Raw genomic sequence first — 23,470 nt, 5'->3', positions numbered from 1 at the left:
CAGATAGACCCATGAAGACAGCCTCGCTCCACATCTGTCCAGACCGTCGCATTGCCTCCCACGACACAAGCCCTTCGCCCACTGAAATAACTCGATCAGAGAACGAACTCCCGACACCTGATCTCAGACAGCTTAGCGAGCACGCTTTCCCACGAAAGAAAGTCAAATGCGCCTTTAAAGTCAACAAATATGCCTAAGATATATTTGGCACTTGACCCGCTCAGAGTGTTCTGCACATGCATCCACGCGTCCTCGGTACCTCTACCCTCGACAAAGCCGAACCGATGAGGTGAAGGACTGCTGCCGCGGCACTCCCCAAGCCTTGCCACCATAATCCTCTCCAGCACTTTTCCAAGCACTGGGAGAAGGCTTATGCCCCGATACGAGCGAGGATTACTCCTTACCCGATCAGGCGACTTGATAAGCACCACGATGCGAGCTTCCTTGCACGAACGCGGGAAGTACCGCTGGTTACTGCAACCACATAGATCGGACTCAACATACTCAGGCATGACCTTCCAGATGGCTTTATACATCCTTCCGGTCATACCGTTGATAGCTGGCGATTTTTTACTTCTAATCAGGCAGATACTGTCCGCAACTTCATTACGCTCCAAGTCCAGAGGCTCATCCAACTCCCACACAAGCGGGGGAGGTGAATGAGTCACCGACCTTGGGAAGAAAGACCCCAGCAAAATCCCTACGTTTCCCGCCAACCCCGAGGCTGTCGACGTGGAGCCAAGACACAACGCCTGTAGGTCAACCTGACGCTTAGACCCACCGTGTCGGCCACATAAGACAGTAAGATTTGCATAGGAAGATGTCTTAAAATCCCCGATTATGTAGTCCACTAAAAATATTATTGAAAAAAATCGCAACATGAAGTGCTATTAACAGTAAAAAACATTTTTTGATAAATATCTTGCCATGTACATTGTATAAGTATCGACATAACTTATACGATCCGATCTACCAATACTCATTTTTGTCCTGAGCTACAATTTCTGTAATTTCCATTTAATTTCACGATAGCGAGTTTTACTTTTTTTCTATCCTTATCTTCATAGTTTTATATCACCATCCTCATCTTATTCTCATTTAAAAAAATTACAAAGTCAATTTCCCTTAAGTAAGGCAAACTTAATCAACTGGACATTTATTATTCCACTACTTAGTTGTTTACGCTTCAACTAAATAGCTTTACATTTTTCATTTCCTCTTTCTTAGCCACAAGCTATTGCAACAACTATCAATGGTGAAGAATGCAAAATCGAATACAAGACTACAGCTACTTAAAAGACAAAGAAACAAACAAAAAAGATTCAATACTTACGATAAATATCCAATTTCCAGCCATCTTCCATGCCCGATTCGGGTATCATACTCTGTTCGGCACGACATGATAAATATTTACCACGGTCATCAATTGTGGGTGTAAAGGTTAATATTGATGTGGTCATATTACCATCGGGATTAGCCTGTTAAAACAATCAACAAAGAGATCGAGATAAGAAAGGAAGAGAAAGAAAAAACAAAACAAAAAACAGACACACAAAATTAATTAGAATGACAGTTTGAGCGAGAGTGGTAAGTAATATCAATAGCAGCAATGAGACCACAGGCGAAAGTGGTTTTGTGTGGTATTCTAAAATATAAATATATTTTTTGGAGGGAGAAATCGAGTCGACTAAAACCACCAACAAAATAAACAAAAAAGAAGTCCAAAAGAAACTCAAGAGAAAAAAACAAAAAAATTCTACGGAAGGAAAAAACCCCAAAGCATCACGGAAGAAAAACAAGATAAAAAATGATAAAAAAATCCTCGAGGAGAGAACTGAAACCGAATGTGGTGGAGATTGTAGATTGGCTTGATTTAACTTTTGAATGAATAACTGCATGGTCGGTTGGATGCTTGGTTTCTGGGGATAAATGCATGAATGACTGTTGTTTGGTATAAACAATCTCAGTAAAGAAACCATTCATCAATTGTGGTGAGGAGATAGAGGAAGAAATGAATATAAAAAATATGGAGCACATCTTCTTTGATACAGGAAAGACTAAAAGGATGAGGAAGATGATTTTTTATGCAATTAAATTACATGAAAAATAATTAAAAAATGTTTAAAAATAATATATATTTTTAACAGCCGGTAACAAAAAGGAAGATTAGCGGATTGTTATTATGGTGTCCCATTTAGACAAGTCCTAACTGCCTACAATAAAGGGTGGAATGGATTTTAAAAGATGAATTCTGAGCAATTTGATAGCAGCTTTGTTGTTTGTTTCAAACGCTAAACTTTTCAAAGAAATTTAAATTTTCTTCATATTTCTTTTGGTGTACCTATGCCGTATAAGTAACAGCAAAACGTATACGCACCATTGTATATCTGATATTAATTCCATGTTTTTTGGTCCGCTAATTCTTCAGAAAATATTCTTAAATATCAGCCTTTTTTTAAAACAGCGCCACCACCAATTCAGTTTCTTTTTTTTAATTTTTCCTTTTGTTCTTTAAATAAATAAAAATACTTTTTCAATTAATTTTTAGTTAGAAAAAAAATTAACGTTAAAAATGATCTTCACCCTAATAGGCAAAATTTTCAAATTAAATAACCTAATGTATTTTTCGTAAAATTTAAAAAGTTTCTCTTCATTTGCGAACTTAAAGACACCCATTAAAACAAACAGAAAATACTTCTTTGTAAGGTTTTCCCATTAAGTGTGGCAGTCTGTCATAAGAAGGAAACAAATGGGACACCATAACCTCCACGACTTAAACCATTTGCGTGTGATTAAATGTTTGTGAATAATATTTTTTCTTAAATGAAATAAAAAAAAATCGACTACTTACAATTTCACGTGTATTCTTCATTGGTGTACTACCCTTCCACCAGGTTATTGTTGGCGCTGGACGTGATCCGGTTACCACACAACTTAATTGATATGAGTTACCCGCAGATAGTGGGCGATTTTCTCCTTGTAGCTTTACAAATAAAGGACGTACTAAAAACAAGAGAAAATTTTATAAGAATTATTACAACTCATTTTTTTTTTAATTTTTCATCTTAATTTATTATAATTACTAATATTCAGAAGATCTTTTAGATTCTAAATTGTTTTACATGTAAAATTCGATTTATATTGAAATTCAACATCTGTTTCCCCGAGTGGCGTATGAATACTGACACCACGTATACGCATCATATGTCAATAAGACTTCAAATATTGGAAAATTTTGAGAGGGAATAATGCCAAACAATTGAAAAAGAATCAGTTGTTTTTTCCAACAGCAAACTACCCTCAGTCCGAAGTATAGTAGGTCCTATAAACAGATCCTAATTTTTAAAAATAAATAGCATTTTTGTAGGTGGCAAAGGAGTTTTAGAAGTTACCAGGATACATTTTTAGGTGTTTCTGGGGTAAGTAGCATAAACAGGCGACCTAATTAATCTACTCAGAGACACAATTAACACAGTCTATACACAAAAAATTCTCTCAATCCCACGGCAGCGGGTTTTTTTGTACCGGATTGACCCAGAACAACACAAAATCATCGTTCCGGCCAGCGGCTGCCACCTCAGTGTACATATGTTTGTATTTGTTTCGTTTTTCTATGTTGGGAGCAGCATATCCCGGAATGCCTGCTCCGAATTCTTTTGGTCCATGCCGGGACGGAAGAAAACCCGGGACCAATATATCTGTGCTCAGTTTGTCACAACCGCATCTTCACCCAAATCCAACCTTCGGTGAGATGCAACAGATATTAGGAGTGGGTGCATCTAAAAGGTTGCTCTGGACTTGTCCACGTGAGGGACTATGTGGCTGCATGCTGCGTGAATACAGTACCCAGTGAGTCTTCGCCTGATTACGAAACTCCCCCTTAGTCCCCTCGACAACAACCGCACACGCAGCCTTTAACACCAGCCGTTGTTGTCCCATTCCCAGAGAATGCAACCTTTTTGCAATTTAACTGCAATGGACTCCGAGGTAAGATCGATGAAATAGTGGACTTTATGAATCGGAAGAAGATCAAGGTCGCGGTGGTGGAAACCATGCTGAACGTAAGAAGGAAGGATCGCACCAGATGCGGAGGTGGGGGATTAGCTTTCCTTTTGCACCAGTCTGTTCAATACAGACCTATCTCGCTTGAGCCTGCCTCTAATGACCCATATATGGGATGTATGGGGGTAGCAGTCAGGTGTGGAACTGCCGACATAGAGTTGCTGAAAGTATACATCACGCCGAGAAATAGCTGTAACTCAGATAACGCGCCTAACATTAGCCCGCTTTTGGAAGGTCATAATCGTATGTTCCTGGGGAACTTTAATGCGCATCATGAGATGTGGCATTCGGCCCTCGGAAACGACCATAGAGGTAAAGCGCTGGCTGAGCAGATTGATAGCTCTACGTTTTGCTCGGTCAATGACGATGCCCCTACCAGAATTAGAGGAGCGTGTCACTGTTCGCCAGACATAACCATCGTGTCACCTGGTCTGACAAATGACGTCAACTGGCAACACGTAATTTCCCTTGGATCAGACCATCTCCACATAATTGTCTCCATCAGCAGACCACCCGATTTCATCACCTCTAAACGCCGCACATTCGTCAATCATGGGAAAGCTTATTGGCCGAGTTTCAGGGAGATCACCAATCACCGCTTCAGAGAAGTGCCCAATCCTTCTGATGTTCGGGTAGCGGAAAATCATATACCTGCTGGTCAAATACCCGAATTACTACCAAATTTCCCAGCAGAGGCGACGGGATTAGCAAACGAGCGTGATGAGCTTCGTCGAACCATGAATGCCATCAGGAACGCCAAATAGTCCAAAGCGTTTGGCTCTGATGGAGTCTCCATGGTAATGCTGAAGCAGCTGAGCCGGGAGTGGAGGATCTCACTAAAGTTCTCAACTTGTCGCTATCCACCCTCATTGTTCCCGAAGTCTGGAAAATGGGCAGGGTGGTCCCACTACGGAAGCCAGGCAAGGATGCCAGCAAAAGTGAATCGTACATGCCGATTTCACTTTTGCAGCCCGTAGCAAAGACCCTTGAGGCCTTAGTCCTCCCCAGTATCAGAAATAGGTATCAAGTTGCCGATCATCAGCATGGATTCCGTAAGCAGCACAGCACGACAACTGCGCTGCACGCCATTACCACTCATATTTGTCAAGAAGGACTCAACCAGAGACGGCCGTGTGATAGAACAGTGATAGTGGCGCTTGACTTATCAAAAGCTCTTGATACAGTCAGGCACTCCACGCTGTTTAAGGACATTGAGCAGACAATCCTCCGGCCAAGCTTGAAACGTTGGATAGTCAATTATATGTGTGGACGCCAGTCGTACGTGGAATTCAGGAACAAGAAGTCCAAACCCCGTAGAGTGAAACAGGGAGTTCCCCAAAGTGGGGTGATATCTCCGGAACTGTTTAACCTCTACCTCTTCTGTATTCCGCCCCCTCCAGACGGCATCGAGATCGTAACTTATGCGGATGATTGCACGATCCTGGCGTCGGGCCCTGATGACATCTGTGAGAGACTGAACAACTATTTAACCGGTCTTATCGCCTTTTTCCATTCGAGGAATATGCAGATTTCCGCCACAAAATCAACAGCCACTCTGTTCACCACATGGACAGCGCAGCTTGGAAGAGAATTGAATGTCGTGGTCGACGTTAGCAGAATTCCGACCACAAACTGCCCCAAAATTTTAGGGGTCCCACTCGACACTACTTTAACGTCGTGCGCGCACTCCACAGCTATTTGCGACAAACTGAAAAGTAGGAACAAGGTCCTCAAGTCCCTAGCCGGCAGCACTTGGGGTGCAGATAAAGAAACCTTGTTGACCACATATAACGCGATAGGTCGGTCTGTGGTAAGCTATGCGGCGCCAGTCTGGTCCCCGAGATTATGAGATACGAATTGGAAAAAGATTCAAATTTGCCAGAATGCCACCCTGAGAACAGCAACAGGGTGCCTCCTCAAATCTTCAGTGGACCATCTACATGATGAGGCAAAGATTCCTCCAGTAAAGCAACACAATGAGATGCTTTCATTGCAGTAGCTGCTTGGATGTTAGAGTGTGAGTCACCCCAATCACCATCGACACATTCAGGCAGATCAGGAAGGATATCCATGCTCTAAAGTTCAACGATACAAGAAAGAACCTCTAGATCAACAAGCATATCAAGTAGCTTTAAATAGTATTCACACGGATGCAGTTGCCAAGGCCTTACGCAATTAAATTGTGAATAAAGTCCATCTATTGCAGCTGAGGAGCGTCAGCTGTCACGACAAACTAGAGTAGTTATGGTTCTACTACGCTCGGGATATTGGAGACGCCTAAATTCTTATTGGACGGAAATTGACCGCGCTGTGCAAGACATCTGCCCAGTATGTGGCACGGTGCCACACAAAACACCTTTTCAACTGCCCAGCCAAACCTACTTATCTAACTCCAGTGGATCTGAGGTTACATCCCATCGAAGCAGCCACTTTCCTGGAACTGGAGATAGACCCAGAGCCAGATTGAACAGGAGAACAAACATACAAACATAATAATAAAACACTGTTACAACAACAGCAACCCAGTTCAAGTAGAATGTGCAGAGCTATTGCAAAAATTTTCTACTCCAGAGCTACATAACCGTCAGGCAACCAATATCACACTTTATGCTTGACAACTTCCATTTGAGTAAGGTTATGTATGGCTTAAGCAATGGTTGAGCTCCAAACTTTATTTCTGTTCATAGAAGACCTGTTAAAGAGTTTCTGTTCATAGAAGTCCATAGAAGACCAGTTAAAAGTCTTATGCCCATAGGAAACGTGTTAAAGGCCTTTTGTCAATAGAAGGTATGTTAATGGTCTTCTGTCCATAGAATGCCTGTTAAAGGTCTTCTGCCCATAGAAGGCTTGTTATAGATCTTCTGTCCATTGGGGACCTGTTAAAATGTTCTACCCATAGAAATCCTGTTAAAGGTATACTGCCCGTAGAAGGCCTGTTAGAGGTCTTCTCCGGTAGAAGGCTGTTAAAGGTTTTCTCTCCATAGAAGGCCTCTTAAAGTTTTTTTGTCCATAGACGATCTGTTAAGGGGGTTTTCATCCATAGACGATCTGTTAAATAGTGTTCTACATAGAATAAACCTTTTGTCCACAGAAGTTCTATTAAAGATCTTCTGTCCATAGAGCTGGACTTCTGGAAATCTTCTCTTCATAGAGGACCTGTAAAAAAACACATCTCCATAGAAGGCCTTTTTAGGGTCTTCTAGCCACTGAAGATCTTTCAAGAAACAAGTAAAAAAGTATCAGTCAGCTTTGCCGACAGAGATATACCCTCAGCCTGTGTATATTGAAACGTATGTATTTAGGGGGTTTTAAAAATTTTGGGGGTATGAACCGACAACAATTTTGATTAGGATTAAAAATCAAAAGTTTCGCGGAGGAGATACTTAAAGGAATGGATCGAAATTGACCATTATGGAAGTGAATCTCCAGCCCCTACATATAGTGCCATAGGGGGTTTTTACAACCTTCGAACTGTTTGCTCAAGAAGTATGGACTTACCCTCGAAAAAATGTTACCATCGTAATTGAGGCTGCGAATGAAAGTCGCTTCAACAAAAAACGAAGTGATTCGATTGCAAGTCTTAAAATGATCTTATCCGAAATTTTGTGTGGGAGGTACCGGATGGAGATGACAAATATAGTCTATATTTGAACCCGATCTGTATCTGGTAGATATATTAGGATGTGTAAAGTATGGACTAATTCGGCCATTCCCTTCAAGAGTTACCGTACGAAAAAATTTTCCGAACATTTTTGATCTTTTGTGGGGGAGGTACCTGAAGGAGTGGACCGATATGGTTTATCTTCGAACTTAAACTATGTTTGGACAAAGTATTACTAAGGCCAAATTTTGGAACGAACCGGCAGATCCGTTCGAGAGTTTTCTTGCGCTCCAACCACCTTACACGGTGTCATAGGTTTTTTTGGAACTTTCAGGCCATTTACTCAGGAAGTGTACACTTGCCCCTGATGAAACTTGTACCTTCGTATGAGGGGCAGTGAATACAAGTTGCTGAAATAAAAATCAAAGCGATTTGAGAGCAGGTCCTAAACTGAACTTATCCCAAATTTTGTGTGGGAGGTACCCGAAGGTCTGGACTGATTGAGTCCATATTGGAACCTCATCTAAGTCTGGTAGACAGTTCACGATTTGCAAAGTATGGAACAAATCGGTAATGCCTTTAAGAGTTATCGTACGTACAATTTTTCTGAACATTTTGAACATTTGTGGGGGATGTACCGGAAGGAGTGGACCGATGTAACCCATCTTCGAACTAAAACTAAGTTTGGACAAAATATTACGATTGCCAAATTTTGGATAGAATCGGTTGATACGGTTCGAGAGTTATCTTGCGCTCCAGCCAGGCAGACAGACGGACGGACATTACTCAATCGACTCCAAATTGTCTGAAACGGTTTCGTCCAAACCCACTTGGGGTCTAAAACCATTATTTCGATGAGGCACATTTTGCCCGTATGAAAGTGTATATACCCTCGTTAGCATAAATGCTGAGGGCAGGGACGTAGCCAGGATTTCATTTCGGGGGGGGCCCACCTGACCAAAATGTTGAAAGTTCATGTTAGCGAAAATTTGTTATTTAGCAATGACTTAAACCTTATTTTAGGCTTATATTTTAGATGAAATAATATTTATTACTATGTTTTAATTAAAATGACGTAAAACTTCTTGCCCAATTTCCCTTTGTTTTCAGAACTTTTTTGACCATATATGAGGGTTAATATATGTTCAAAACAATGTATATATTAATAAGAGCATATATTTGTGGGTGTATCATTTATCAAATAACTCACAACTACAATGAATGTTATGTAATTCAGTAATATCACTTCGGTAAGACCAAAAGATAGAGTATACAATCGGAAACCCTTAGAAATATCTTAATATTCAACTTTTTTTGTTTACATGGAATGTTAAGGACCTTTTCTTTGTTTCCTACTATACAAACGTTCAAAATCACGGCTTTAATATTCCACTCCAATTTTATTGAGTAATTTATGGAAGGAAAATGAGATTATTTTTTGGTCTTTTTTATGCTGCGGTGTCAGAATATGGCCAACTTTTTCAATTTCGGAAATTCAGGTGTCCAATCGTTGTTATTGTCATAAAGAAACCAGTTGTAGTTATTTTTCTAAAGGTATTTTGGTGTCAAATCGTAGATCTCATCACAAAGAATTTCTGAAGGCCGATAATGGTTTTCTTCATAGATAGCTAATGATGAGCAATAGTGAGTCTATCCAGATGAAATTCTAGCACCCAATCGCGGGTATGTAAATGACAAATTCTGTCGCCCAATCGTGCATCTGTCAATAGACTAATTTTGGCGTGCAATCGTCGGACTTCTCTTATAGAAATTCTGGTTTCCTATCGTGGATCTTCTCATAAATTGATCAGGAACTAGGAAGTCTTGAATTATTTTAAAATGAAATTCTGGCGCCCAATCCAATGTTTATACACATACATTCTTTTATCAAAAATCCATAAACACAATTTTTCCCAATCTACATTTTTTTATACTCTCAGCCTTTAGTCAAAATATGCCTCATCGAAATAATGGTTTTAGGTCCAAAGTTGGTTTTGAAGAAATCTGTTTAAGAAAACTTGGGGCCGACTTAGCTATGTTGACCTTCGTGATATTTTGTCCAAATTTTGATCAAATTCGAAGATGGACCTTATCGATCCACTCTTTTGGTAACCTTCCACAGAGATTTCAAAAATTTTCAGAGAAGTGCAGTTTAAGACCTCTCTGGATAATTAGTAAATATATGTACCTGTGAAAGTAAGACCTTAGTAGTCATGGTTTCCTTCCTTTATGATAATAATTTAGTTATAAGTAAAAATATGAAATAAATTAATAAATAAAAATACCTCTCTGGAAACGCTTTGCTTTTTTGCAAAAAGTGTTCTCGGTTCACCTATTGTTACAGTACAAGGTTTTTCAAGGGCAAGTCCATACTTCCAGTGAGAATGGGACGAAAGCTGTAAAGAACACCTACGGCCATAATGTGTAGAGGCTGGTGCGCACGACAATTTTCGAACCGTATACTCTTTGGTCCATACTTCGTTAATCGCAATATTTCTGCGAGCATTATAAAAAGATCAAAAATGATGATTTTCTGTCTACTCCTTCTGGTATTTCCCCCAAATTTCAAGACTTTTAGCTAAAGTGATATGTACGATTTTTCTTGAACGGAGCAACAGATTTGGTCCAAACTTTGTTTTTTGTAAAATTTTGTCTAAACTTAGTTTTAGCTCGAAAATGGGCCATACTAGGTACATCCCTCACAAACCTTCAAAATAACTGTTTAATGCAGTTTAAGGTCAGTTCGAGGATCCTTAGAAATTTTTACTGAAGGTATTCCTTGTGTTTAGAGCGGTATTATGTTTTTTGTGGGCAAGTCCATATTTGCTGAAAAAAAAAAAACTGAAAATGTCAACTGTCAAATGTGAACTGTCACTAACTGAAATGATCGGTGGGCGCAATATTTTTTAAAAGGCATGACTCCAAAAATAAGATCTACTTAAAAAATGATCTATGTCGATCCGGTCTATTTCTTTAGATACCTCCTCCGCAACACTTGTGATCAATGATAGAATCCATATTTTGTTGGCAAGTTCATGCTTTCGAAAATGTATACACAATTCTTAAAATCTCCTAATACATAGCTTTGGGTTAAAGGATTTTGGTTGCGTAGCCGCTTATCGATCTGTCCACAGATGAAAGTTTCAGTTCTGGTACTTGTTGAGATTTTGACGATGAACAACATGTTTCCGATCAGTTTTTTTATTTCGTTTGTCGTCACAAATTCCTTTGCCGAAGAAGGAAAGAGGAACATTTCTAGAAATGTGCATCCATTGAAAGTACTTCACAAAATACAATTCAAAGAGCAATCGACAGAAAAAACCCTGAAGATGAAATTCAATGTAATTTTGAAATATTGGAAATAATATGCAATAAAAATGCGACAGGAAAATCCTTTTTTGTACAATAGACATTTACTAATTTGTAACAAGAGGCCAGATTCAAATAATCTCAACGGACAACACTGCGGTGGAACAGAAATTATATCACAAAACAGGGTTGATATAGTTTTTTTACAAAAAAAAAATTAAAACCTCAAGGATTAAGCAACGTTTTTATCTTTTATTGTTGAATTGGTCTTATCAAAAACTTCAAAAACAAAAGATCGCAAGAATGTTTTTTCTAGACGTTGTTTATAAGCCAAAGTATTGGACGTTCAATAAATACAAATGACCATCTTGTTCTGAACTCAGTAACACTTACATTCAGCCTAAAATTACGAATAAACGCTTAAACAACACCTTAAAACTTAACAACAACTATGCAGAAAATTGCTGAAAAAGCCTAACGTGTTTATTATGATTACCCTTTCAAATATGTTGGACAATTAGTATACCAATGTAGTTAAATAATTCTCTGTAATACTTCCTCCAAATACTTTACATATTTCTTGAAAAATTTAAAACAGTTAAAAATTTTATTTAAAAATTACTAAAATGTGAAGCATAAGCTAATATCCTATGGGAACAAAAATCATTTCGGGGGGGGCCCGGGCCCCCCGGGCCCCCCCCCTGGCTACGTCGGTGGCTGAGGGTATAATCATGTGCATAGAAGACCCTTTGAAGGCCTTTTTATACCCTCAGCTTTAGGCTAACGATGATAAGCGTGCTTTTTTATGATCAAAAACGTGCCTGATCTAAATTATATTTTGGGCGAAATCCGTTTCAGAAAATTTTGATCCGATTTTGTCTCACTCGTCAGTTTGTCTTTCAGGTTGATGTTGACGATAACTCTTGAACGGATCAACTAATTTTGTCTAAACTTTGCGCCTTGTTATTTGAATATGGATTATGTCGGTCCCCTCCTGTGGGTACCTCCCACACAAAATTTAAGTTCATGATTCGTTAGGCATGATTGAATTTTTCAGCGGTTTGTCTTTGCATTCCCTAATATGACGGTATAGATTTCTTTCGGGGACAGATCAATACTTCCTGAGATAATGCTGGCCTGCCGGCACCAACTAAAATTACCACTAAACCCGATAACACACAAACTAGGAATTCGATTTGGCCGAAATTTTGCACATCGTTCAATTTCTGCCGAACAATCGTTTCGGGTACCACCATCAACGAAATTCTTTTTTCGCTTAAGGGGTTATGAAAATTCGTACAAAAATTTGTTTGAAGAAAATTCGCTCACTTAACGTCACTTTGATGTGTTTAATAATCCCACAAAAATATATAAAGATCGGATCATCCATTCTCGAGCTACCGTGGACACCGCTTTCAAAAATACCATTTTGAGAAAATCGAAAACTTTTAATATATTCTATTTTACCTACACTTTAAAATGGATAAAATATTTTCAATTTTGTAAAATTTTCAAGTGGCCATTATAAGGCAACAATAAAAAATTATTTATTAAATTTATTTAGTTTTCACCCACCAAAAATATTTCGCCCCTACCCCCATCATAACTATCACATTTCAAACTCAGTGTTAAAATCGTCTTTGCAGTATTTTAAATCAGCATTTTTTTATTTCCAAAATAAAATGTTCTGAAAATTGTTTTTTCACACAACACTTACAGTTCATATCCAATGTCACGGTGTTAGTTATTGGCACTGTGATGTTATTGTTGGCTGCCACGCATGTTAGCTGCATGTTCAAGTTGCTGCGTTTCAATTTGCCCAATGAAAGCGTATTGCCGACACGATTAGTTGACAGGGAATGTGATGAGCCGTCAAGCAGTGTATTTTCACGCCACCAGGTAACGCGTGGTTGTGGTGAACCTATAATGTACAGCAACAACAACAACAATAATAAAAATGAATTAAATAACTTGAATATGATGTTGTATATAGAGAAAATAAAATAATAATAATATACAGATGTCAAACAATCATTGAGAGAGAGAAAAAGGAAGAGAGAGGATAACAACTGTCAAAGTGATTTAAAATGTTTATATATTTATATTTGGAATTAAATTGTAAAAAATTCAAATTTGAACAATTTTACGCAAATTAAAATTTTTGGGATCCACAATTGCTGTTGGCTTCTTGGAGTTATGGGCTTAGCGTATTTAAGTTTTACTTATGCGGACTAAAGCAGCCACATTTGAAATAAGCAGATTCTTTCTTTAAGAAATATTAATTTTTGGTTAAATTACTGCAATTTTTAAATTCTCAAATAAAAAATTAGCCAAAAATGTATTTTAATATTTTCATAATACATCTTTGTGTTTATTTCATTTTCATAATAATTTAATACATGTTACTTAAATTCCAAATTTATTTTTATTATTTTTTCAAGTTTCCCCATCATTACTCAGCCCCCAAATGCAATGCATTTAAAGTACACTTTCATTTGTGTCATCATTCCTTTTTATACATCAGAACAGTGTTGTTTAATTTATTGTGTGTTTATATATTTAAGCTTTTTGACATTTTCAAGTGTTTTACACATACACACCCAAACAAAATTACGCAATATTGTGTGTGTATGAGAGTGTATAATGGCCAAGTAAACACTCGTATTCACTCTTCTATAAAAAACACACACATAGTCAAACAACAACCAGCCATATACAGTTTAAATGCCAAACACTTCAACGATTGTGAAACTGACATTGAGATCCTTAAACACAGAGTGAAAAAAAAAACAACTCGATGCAAAGCTATAACAGCAGTGACAACAACAACAGACAAATAACCTCCAATGATAGACTGACAGACAGACAGAATAACAAAAGTAAACAGACAGTCATGGCCACATGTGAACATTGACGACGACAGGAAAGACCTATACCAATACGACGACCATAGATGAGAAACAGAGACTGAGACCGTAAAAATACAAAAAAAAAAAAACAATACAAATAAAACAAAATTGTCAACAAAGAAATGCAAAGATTGAAAGAAACAAGAATAAAAACAAAATACAATGACACTTAAATGAAGCGTAAAATACTTTAAGTTGTGGTCGAATGTAATGTGATTTACAGTTTAGCTTAAAGATGGATGGAAAGAGGTGATGTAAATCATTGATAAATCTTGAGAATGATTTAGGGAACAAATTTCTACAGGTCCCCGAGGGTACTTTTTTTATAGAGAAACATTTTCTCAGGTCCCTGAATGTACTTTTTTTATAGAAAAAATTTCCTCAGTTCCATGAGGGTACTTTTTTATATAGAAAGAATTTCCTCAGGTCCCTGTGGGTACATTTTTTATATAGAAACAATGTCCTCAGGCAACGGAGGGTATTTTTTCTGTAGAAAAAATGTCCTCAGTCGACGGAGGGTATTTTTCTATAGAAAAAAATCCTCATGTCTAAGTTCCATAAGGGGTTTTTTATTATAGAGAAAATTGTCTCAGTTCCATGAGGGTTTTTTTTTATTTTATTATAGAAAATATTTCATCAGGTCTCTGAGGGTACTTTTTTCTATAGAAAAAATTTCATCAGGTCTCTGAAGGTATTTTTTTATAGAAAAAATTTCCTTAGGTTCCTGAGCGTACTTTTTTCTAAAGAAAAAATTTCCTCAGGTCCCTGAGGGTACTTTTTTCTATAGAAAAAATTTCCTCTTTTTTATTATAGAGAAAATTGTATCAGTTCCATGAGGGTTTTTTTATTTTATTTTAGAAAAAATTTCATCAGGTCTCTAAGGGTACTTTTTTCTATAGAAAAAATTTCATCAGGTCTCTGAAGGTATTTTTTTATAGAAAAAATTTCCTTAGGTTCCTGAGCGTACTTTTTTCTAAAGAAAAAATTTCCTCAGGTCCCTGAGGGTACTTTTTTCTATAGAAAAAATTTCCTCAGGTCACTTAGGGTACTTGTTTTCTATAGAAAAAAATTCCTCAGGTCCCTGAGGGTACTTTTTTCTATAGAAAAAATTCCTCAGATTCCTGAGGGTACTTTTTTCTATAAAAAAATTCCTTTATATAGAAAAAATGCCCTCAGACCACGGAGGGTACTTTTTTCTATAGAAAAAATTTCCTCAGGTCGCTGAAGGTACTTTTTTCTATAGAAGAAAAATTCCTGAGGGTAATTTTATCTATAGAAAAAAATTTCTAAGGTCCTTGAGGATACTTTTTTCTATAGAAAAAAATCCTCAGTTCTGTGAGGGTACTTTTATCTATAGAAAAAAATTTCCGCAGATCCATGAGGGTACATTTTTAGTATAGAAAAAATTTTCTCAGATCCCTGAGGGTACTTTTTTAGTATAGAAAAAATTTCCTCAGGTCACGGAGGTTAATTTTTTCTATAGAAAATGTGTCCTCATGCCACGGGGGGTACATTTTTCTAGAGAAAAAAATTTCCTCAGGTCTCCGAAGGTACTTTTTTTTTATAGAAAAAAAATTCCTCAGGTCACTGAGGGTACTTTTTTCTATAGAAACAATTTCTTCATGTACCTGAGGGCACTTTTTTCTATAAAAAATCCTCAGGTCCCTGAGGGTACTTTTTTCTATAAAAAAAAATTCCACAGGTCCCTGAGGGTACTTTTTTCTATAGAAAAATTTCGTCAGGTTCCTTAGGGTACTTTTTTGTATAGAAAAAATTTCCTCAGATCCTTGAGGGTACTTTTTTCTATAGAAAAAATGTCCTCAGGTCCATGGGGTTACTTTTTTCTATACAAAAAAATGTCCTCAGATCCATGAGGGTACTTTTTTCTATAGAAAAAATGTCTTCAGATCCATGAGGGTACTTTTTTCTATACCAAAAAATTCCTCAGGTCGCTGAGGGGACTGTTAAAGACAAATGATGAATGTAGGTTTCCAATAAGTTCACACAAAAAAGTTCAAAGGTCTTCAATACACAGAATACCTTAAAAAGGTCTTTTATAGACACGATTTTCTATAGGTCTTCTATGGAAAGAAGAGCTTCTAACGACGAAGACCATCTTGACGTCGTCTGTAGTAAGAAAACTTTTGCAGGTCTTCCGTGGTCAGCAAACCTTCTACCGGGATTCTATGATCAGAAAACTTTTAAAAGTTTTCTATTGCCAGAAGACTTTTAATGGTTTTCTATGATCGGAGCACCTTCTTGTTGTCTTCTATAGTCAGAAGACCTTCTAAAGGTTTCCTATGCTCAACGGCTTTTTAAACGTTGCCTATGCTCAGTGGCCTTCTAAAGGTCTCCTATAGCAGAATCAATACACAGAATACCTTAAAAAGGTCTTTTATAGACACGATTTTCTATAGGTCTTCTATGGAAAGAAGAGCTTCTAACGACGAAGACCATCTTGACGTCGTCTGTAGTAAGAAAACTTTTACAGGTCTTCCGTGGTCAGCAAACCTTCTACCGGGATTCTATGATCAGAAAACTTTTAAAAGTTTTCTATTGCCAGAAGACTTTTAATGGTTTTCTATGATCGGAGCACCTTCTTGTTGTCTTCTATAGTCAGAAGACCTTCTAAAGGTTTCCTATGCTCAACGGCTTTTTAAACGTTGCCTATGCTCAGTGGCCTTCTAAAGGTCTCCTATAGCAGAAGACCATATTAAAGTCTTCTTGAGACAAAAACCCCTTTAAAGGTCTTTTATGTTTAGAAGACTTTCTAAAGTCATCCTTGGTCAGAAGACCTTCTAAAGGTCTTCTATTTTCAGAAGACCTACTTTAGGTCTACTATGATTATAAAACCTTCTAAAGGCCTCTTATGGTCTATAGACCTTCTATAGGCCTTCATTAGTCAGAGGACTTTCTAAAGGTTTTTTATGGTCAGAAGACCTTCTAAAGGTCATCTAGGGCCAGAGGATCATCTTGTGATTTTCTTCGGTCAGAAGAACTTCTAAGCTTCTTCTATGCTCCGAAGACCTTCTAAAGGCCTTTTATGAAGGAATACCAAAGATTTTCTGTGATCAGAAAAACTTTTAACAGCCTTATATGATCAGAAGATCTTCTGAACATCCTTCACGTACGGAACATATTCGATGTCAGGGGATCTTCCAAGGGCCTTCTATAAGGTCTTCTGTGGTCAAAAGACTTTCTACTTGCTTTCTATGGCCAGAAGATCTTCTAAACGCCAAAAGATTTTTTGGAGACAGAAGACAGATCTTCTCTGCACAGAAAACTAGTTAAATGTTTTTTTTTCTGGATAGAAGACATTCTTAATGTGTTCTCTGAACAGAAGATCTTCCAAAGCTTTTCTCTGAAGAGAAGACCTTCCAAAGGTCATCTCTGGACAGAAGACATTCTGAAGGTATGCTTTCAACAGGTCTCCAAGGGTCTTCTCAGAACAGAAGGCCATCTAAAAATTATTTCTGGACAGAAAACCTTCAGGGCAGAAGATCTCCCAAAGGTCTTTTATGGACAGGAGAAGATCTCCTCTAAACCGAATATGTTCCAGAGGTCTTTTCTGTTCATCCGCAAGGGTCTTCTACAGCTCCTCTCGGAGCAGAAGCTTTTTTTTGAAGACAGAAGACTTTATTAAGGTCTTTCCTGTGCCGAAAACCTTCTAATGATCTTTCCAGGACAGAAAATTTCCTAAAGATCTTCTCCGAACAAAAGACCTTCCAATGATCTTCTCTGGACAGAAAAACAGCTAAATGTTTTCTCTACATAGAAGACCTTCTTAATGTGTTCTCTAACCAGAAGATCTTCCAAAAGTCTTCTCTGAAGAGAAAACCTTCCAACGGGTTCCTCTGGACAGAAGACCTTCAAAAGTTCTTCTCTGAACAGAACATCTTCCAAAGGTCTTCTCTGCACAGAAGACCTTCCAAAGGTCTTCTCTGCACAAAATACCTTCCAAAGGTTTTCTCTGAAGTGAAAACCTTCCAAAGGTCATCTCTTGACAGAAGACCTCCCAAATGTCTTTTATGGACAGAAGAAGATCTCCTCTGAACCGAATATGTTCCAAAGGTCTCCTCTGGTCATCCGCAAGGGGTTTTCCACAGGTCCCCTCGGAGCAGGATTTTTATTTTTTTTGAAGAAGAAGACTTTATGATGGTCTTCCCTGTGCAGAAGACCTTCTTATGATCTTTTCAGGACAGAGAACCTGCTAAAGGTCTTGTCCGAACAGAAGACCTTCCAAAGTTCTTCCCTGAACAGAAGACCTTCCAAAGGTCTTCTTTGACAAAAGACCTTCCAAAGGGTTTCTCTGAAGAGAAGACCTTCCAAAGGTCATCTCCAAGGGTCTTCTCAGAACAGAAGCCCATCTAAAATTTATTTCTGGACAGAAAACCTTCTAAAGGTCTTCTCTAAACAGAAGATCTCCCAAAGGTCTTTTCTGGACAGAAGAAAGTCTCCTCTGAACCAAATATGTTGCAAAGGTCTCCTCTAGTCATCCGCAAGGGGTCTTCCAGAGGTCCCCTCGGAGCAGGATTTTTATTTTTTATTTTTTTTTTTTTTTTGAAGACAGAAGACTTTATGATGGTCTTCCCTGTGCAGAAAACCTTCTTATGATCTTTTCAGGACAGAGAACCTGCTAAAGGTCTGGTCCGAACAAAATACCTTCTAATGACTTTCTTATGATCTATTCAGGACAGAGAACCTGCTAAAGGTCTTGTCCGAACAAAATACCTTCTAATGACTTTCTCCGGACAGAAAACCAGATAAAAGTTTTCTCTGGATAGAAGACCTTCTTAATGTGTTTTATGAATAGAAGATCTTCCAAAAGTCTTCTCTGAAGAGAAAACCTTCCAAAGAATTCCTCTGAACAGAAGACCTTCATAAGGTCTTCACTGAACAGAAGACCTTCCAAAGTTCTTCCCTGAACAGAAGACCTTCCAAAGGTCTTCTCTGGACAAAAGACCTTCCAAAGGGTTTCTCTGAAGAGAAGACCTTCCAAAGGTCATCTCCAAGGGTCTTCTCAGAACCGAAGCCCATCTAAAATTCATTTCTGGACAGAAAACCTTCTAAAGGTCTTCTCTAAACAGAAGATCTCCCAAAGGTCTTTTCTGGACAGAAGAAAGTCTCCCCTGAACCAAATATGTTGCAAATGTCTCCTCTAGTCATTTGGAAAGGGTCTTCCAGAGGTCCCCTCGGAGCAGACGATTTTCCGTAGGTCCTCTCTGAGAAGAAGAACCTCCACAGGTCTTCTGAGAACAGAAAACCTTCTTAAGGTCATCTGGGAACAGAAGACCTTCTGAAGGTCTTCTATGTTCAAAAGACGTACTGAAGGTCTTCTATGTTCGGAAGACCTTCGAAAGGTCTTCTATGTTCGGAAGACCTTCGAAAGGTCTTCTATGTTCGGAAGACCTTCAAAAGGTCTTCTATGGTCAGAAGACCTTTGGAAGGTTTTCTGAACATTGATGACCTATGCTCAGAAAACCTTCCAAAGCTCTTCTATGTTCAGAAAACCTTCTAAAGCTCTCGTATGTTCAGGAGACCTTCGTAAGAAGACCTTCTAAAGGTCTTCCCTACACAGGAGACATTTTAAAGGTCTTCTATAGTCAAAAGATCTTTTGAAAACTGAATATTTCTGAAGGTCAGAGAGGCCATCTAAATGTTTTGCTTGAACAAAAGTCCTTTTTAAGGTCATCTTTGGACAGAAAATCTTTTGAATGTTTCCACTGAACAGAAGATCTTCTATGGACAAAAGACCTTCTAAATGTATCCTTTGGACAGAAGACCTTCTTAAAGTTTTATCGGGACAAAATACCTTATTAAGGTTTTCTATAGTAAGAACTTTTTTTAAAGTTCTTCGCTGATCAGATGACCCTTTTAAAGTCTTCTTTAGTCAGAACGTCATTGCAAGGACAACCTTCGTTAAAAAATATCTAAACGATCTGACACTTACCATTGAACTGCACTTTTGCAAAAAGTTTTGAAATTTCCTTTGGCTCGCATCCTAAGGAGTGGATCAATATAGTCCATATTCAAGCCTAATCTATGGCTAGAAGAAATATTACGATGTGCAATGTTTGGACCTAATCGCTCGCTGGCTTCGAGATTTATGGTTCGATCCATTTAAGAAAAAAAAAAAATTAACCTTTGTGCGAGAAGTTCTCGAAGGAGTGGGCCGATATAGTCAGCATCAATCTAGATCTATGAAGAAAACATTAGGAGAATCAAATTTTGGACAAAATTATCAGATCGTCTATTAAGACTCCCTTCATATCGCGTATAAAGACACATTTTAGTTCGTCTATAAAGACTCCCTCACCACGTCTATAAACACTCCCTTCAGCTCTTCTATAAAACTTCCTTCAGGTCGTCTATTAAGATTCGCTTCAGGTCGCACATAAGGACTCCCTTCAGTTCGCCTATAAAGATTCCCTTCAGCTCGTCCATAAAAACTCCCTTCAGCTCGTCTACAAAGACTACATACATTTGTAAAGGCGCCCTTCAGCTCGTCTATAAAAACTCCCCTTCTGCTCCTTTATAAAGACTCACTTTCGCTCGTTTTTAAAGACTCCTTATGGCTGTTCTATAAAGACTCCCTTCAACTCGCCTATAAAGACTCCCTTCAGGTCGCCTATAATGACACCCTTTAGCTCGCCTATAATGACACCCTTCAGCTCGCCTATAATGACTCCCTTCACCTCCCCTATAATGCATCCCTTCAGCTCGTCTATAAAGACTCCCCTCAAGTCGTCTATAAAGACTCCCTTCAAGTCGTCTATAAAGACTCCCTTCAGGTCGTCTATAAAGACTTTCTTCAGGGCGTCTATGAAGACTCCTTTCAGCTCGTCTAAAAAACTCCCTTCAGCTCGTCTAAAAGAACTCCCTTCATCTCTTCTATAAAGACTTCGTTGAGTTCGTCTTTAAAGACTCCGAATATTATTTTCATGAGACACATTGTTGACCATATTAACTTGTAACGGTATCCTAAAGGCCGAGGGTAGCTAATTGTTCCTTTGCCGAATCCGATTTAACCCTTTAACCTTAAGTCCTTCAACCGATCATTAATTTGACTCTTAGAATATAATGAGTTATGATGTGTTCCCAATTGGAAATTCTGTTGGCATATTCCTAAAATCACATCGCAATTTTGTAAGATGCTGGTGTTGTTGATCTCGGTTTCCTGCGAGGCATCAACTATACCTTTGATATTACTTGGGAATCCATTGCAATTTGGATGCAAAACGAAAGCGTCGCCAGAGGTTGTCTCACAGAAAAATGTGGCGTCCTATGTTAAGATGCGAGGACGCTTTTGTATTTTTAATACGAACCTGAGGATGGATAGTTCAGGGAAAAGTAGGAAGGCCCAAATTTTGATGGAAATCAAGTGATGGTGAACATCTCTCAATTTTGCTTTTAAAATTGAGTTAACACAGAAGATCAAGACCTCAAAATATCTGTCCTTAGTTCAGGTATAGATAATACTTAAAGATAATACTTAATACTTCTTAGTATGCTGGACATTTCTAAAAGTCTACAAGAACTGTTGATTGTTTCTCTAGGGTTCGTGTAAAATGCGAGATTTTTGTCCTTTAAGTCAAAATCCTCACACCTACTTTTAGACATCCGTAATTTGATGTTAAACGTTGACTTAACATCTAAGGACGAGATCTTTGGAAGCCCTCTCCCGAAATTCATGTTCTTTCTACTTTCTTGAAAATTAAGTTAAAATTCTCACACCCCCTTTAAGACACTTTTATACCTAAGATAAGATAAGAAAAAAATATTTAAAGAAAACATAAACTTCCCTTATTGTTTGTTTAAAACAACACGCAAACAATAAAAGGAATTGAATAATAAGTAAAAAAAAATAAAACAAAATGACAAAGGGTTTCAGTTACACTTATCCTACAAATATGTCATGCTATTGCTTTGGCATAAGCAAAATCTTTAACATTGATCCGATGGCCCAATGTTTGCTGAGAGTTTGTTGGTGTTAGACGCCATGCCAATATAAGGGGAACCAAGGGGGGGGGGTGTAGTTTGGAGACAAAGTGTTTGTGTTTTCTTGTTGTCATGTCTTTGTCACGCATACAAGGGTATTGTATTTCCAATTTTTTATTTATTTGTATCTTTATTTCTGTTTTTTTTTTTTTTGTTTGTGAAGCTGTCACTAAGTTTGTCCCCATCAGTCGGAGTGTGTGTGTGTGTGTGTGTTTGTGTGTCTCTGTCATTTGGTCTCCTTTTGCCAAGTTGTGTTTATGATATGATTTTCAAGTATTTAACTTTGCTTTGTTGCTGTTTGATGAAAGTGATACTGAAGTGTGTCTATGGAATATATTGAAGATTTATTTGTATTGGATTTATGTTATCCCAAGTGAAGGGGTGGTTATGACAAAGGAGGTTAATGAATTAGGGGTTTTCCACCAAAGGTTTAGAAAGGACATTGTTTTATAGATACTGTGGAAAAGTGGAGGTCTTACATTGATCCTAAAACTACAAATGCAAATACCTTAAAAGGTGTTGGATTTCAAAAGGAAACCTGACATGAGAGCAAGATTGTAGATAACCAGGATGTTTATTTTCTCAACATGAAGTCCATTCGAATTTACAATTTCTATTATTTTGTGTTCTTATCACATTTAAATTCATTTCTTTTTCATTTATACTTCAAGTCTTCACCACAATCTATTGATTTGTTACATTTGACAAAAAAAGTCACACATCATAAATTGTTACATTTAAATCCTTTGTTATTTATTTGTTACGGTCTTTTTAACCTGCTCTTTCTCTCTCTCCTCCTCTTCTGAAACCTATATTGTATTTATACAATAACAATGAAAACAATACAAAACATATCGACTCAATAACAATGGCAGAACTTACCTCCAGTAGCAACACAAGTAATATTTATTACGGCACCTTCATTGTATGGACCCAAAATATGATCCTTTATTGTAGCACCTTTGTGATCCAGTATTGTTATCGATTCAGGTGGAACTGGAAAAGGAGGCAAGCAGAAAAAATGACAATAGTAAATACGTTATCAGTATAATAAGAGTCAAACAATATAGGTAAGTAGGTAAAGTTGATAACAAAAGGAATTCAACAACACTGGCACAGGATATACAAATATGCAAATAAATATGAGAATTTAGTTCTCAGAACTTCATCTATTTTTTGTGGACACAGCGCCCTTTAATTTCAGCAGTTGACTACAATTTTATTTAAATTTTTTTATTCATTAATTTTTTATATAATTAATAATTAATTGTATTCACACGCCGCAATATGTAAATGAGGATCTCTATTTTTGCTGCGGTGATGCTGCTCATCAGCAAAACATTTAAATACATCTTCAGATTTTTTTGACTAACCGTTCCAGTTAATTAATAAAAATAGATATAATGTAGGGGATGGAAGATACCAAGGAACGGTCCTGACCGGTTTTAACATGGCAAAGCCCAGGATTTATCTTGGCCCCTCTTTTCATCTCAAGTGGACACTGACCTCCCCGTGGTTACACCTGGAGAACTGCATTTAACACCCGTTAAAGATAGTGAACTAACATGTGCCGCGCGTTCGCCCATAGAAC

General features: G+C 37.8%; 1 protein-coding gene across 2 annotated transcripts in view; it reads right to left on the bottom strand.

The window, feature by feature from the left end:
• Positions 1 to 23,470, bottom strand: part of LOC141404970 (uncharacterized) — a 1,496,028-nt gene that overhangs the window by 1,206,364 nt on the left and 266,194 nt on the right. For both annotated transcript variants that reach the window (XM_073988846.1, XM_073988845.1), the window contains 4 exons: positions 22,762 to 22,875; positions 12,690 to 12,893; positions 2,852 to 3,003; positions 1,334 to 1,478 (listed from right to left, as the gene is read on the bottom strand). In XM_073988846.1, coding sequence (XP_073844947.1) covers positions 1,334 to 1,478; positions 2,852 to 3,003; positions 12,690 to 12,893; positions 22,762 to 22,875 — 615 coding nt within the window. The remainder of the gene's footprint in view (positions 1 to 1,333; positions 1,479 to 2,851; positions 3,004 to 12,689; positions 12,894 to 22,761; positions 22,876 to 23,470) is intronic.

The sequence above is a fragment of the Musca autumnalis genome, unplaced genomic scaffold, assembly GCF_047663935.1.
Source record: "Musca autumnalis isolate F117 unplaced genomic scaffold, ASM4766393v1 scaffold_5, whole genome shotgun sequence".
Classification (NCBI taxonomy): domain Eukaryota; kingdom Metazoa; phylum Arthropoda; class Insecta; order Diptera; family Muscidae; genus Musca; species Musca autumnalis.
The sequence above is the reverse complement of the archived record's forward strand: the minus strand, read 5'-3'. Positions and strand labels throughout refer to the sequence as shown.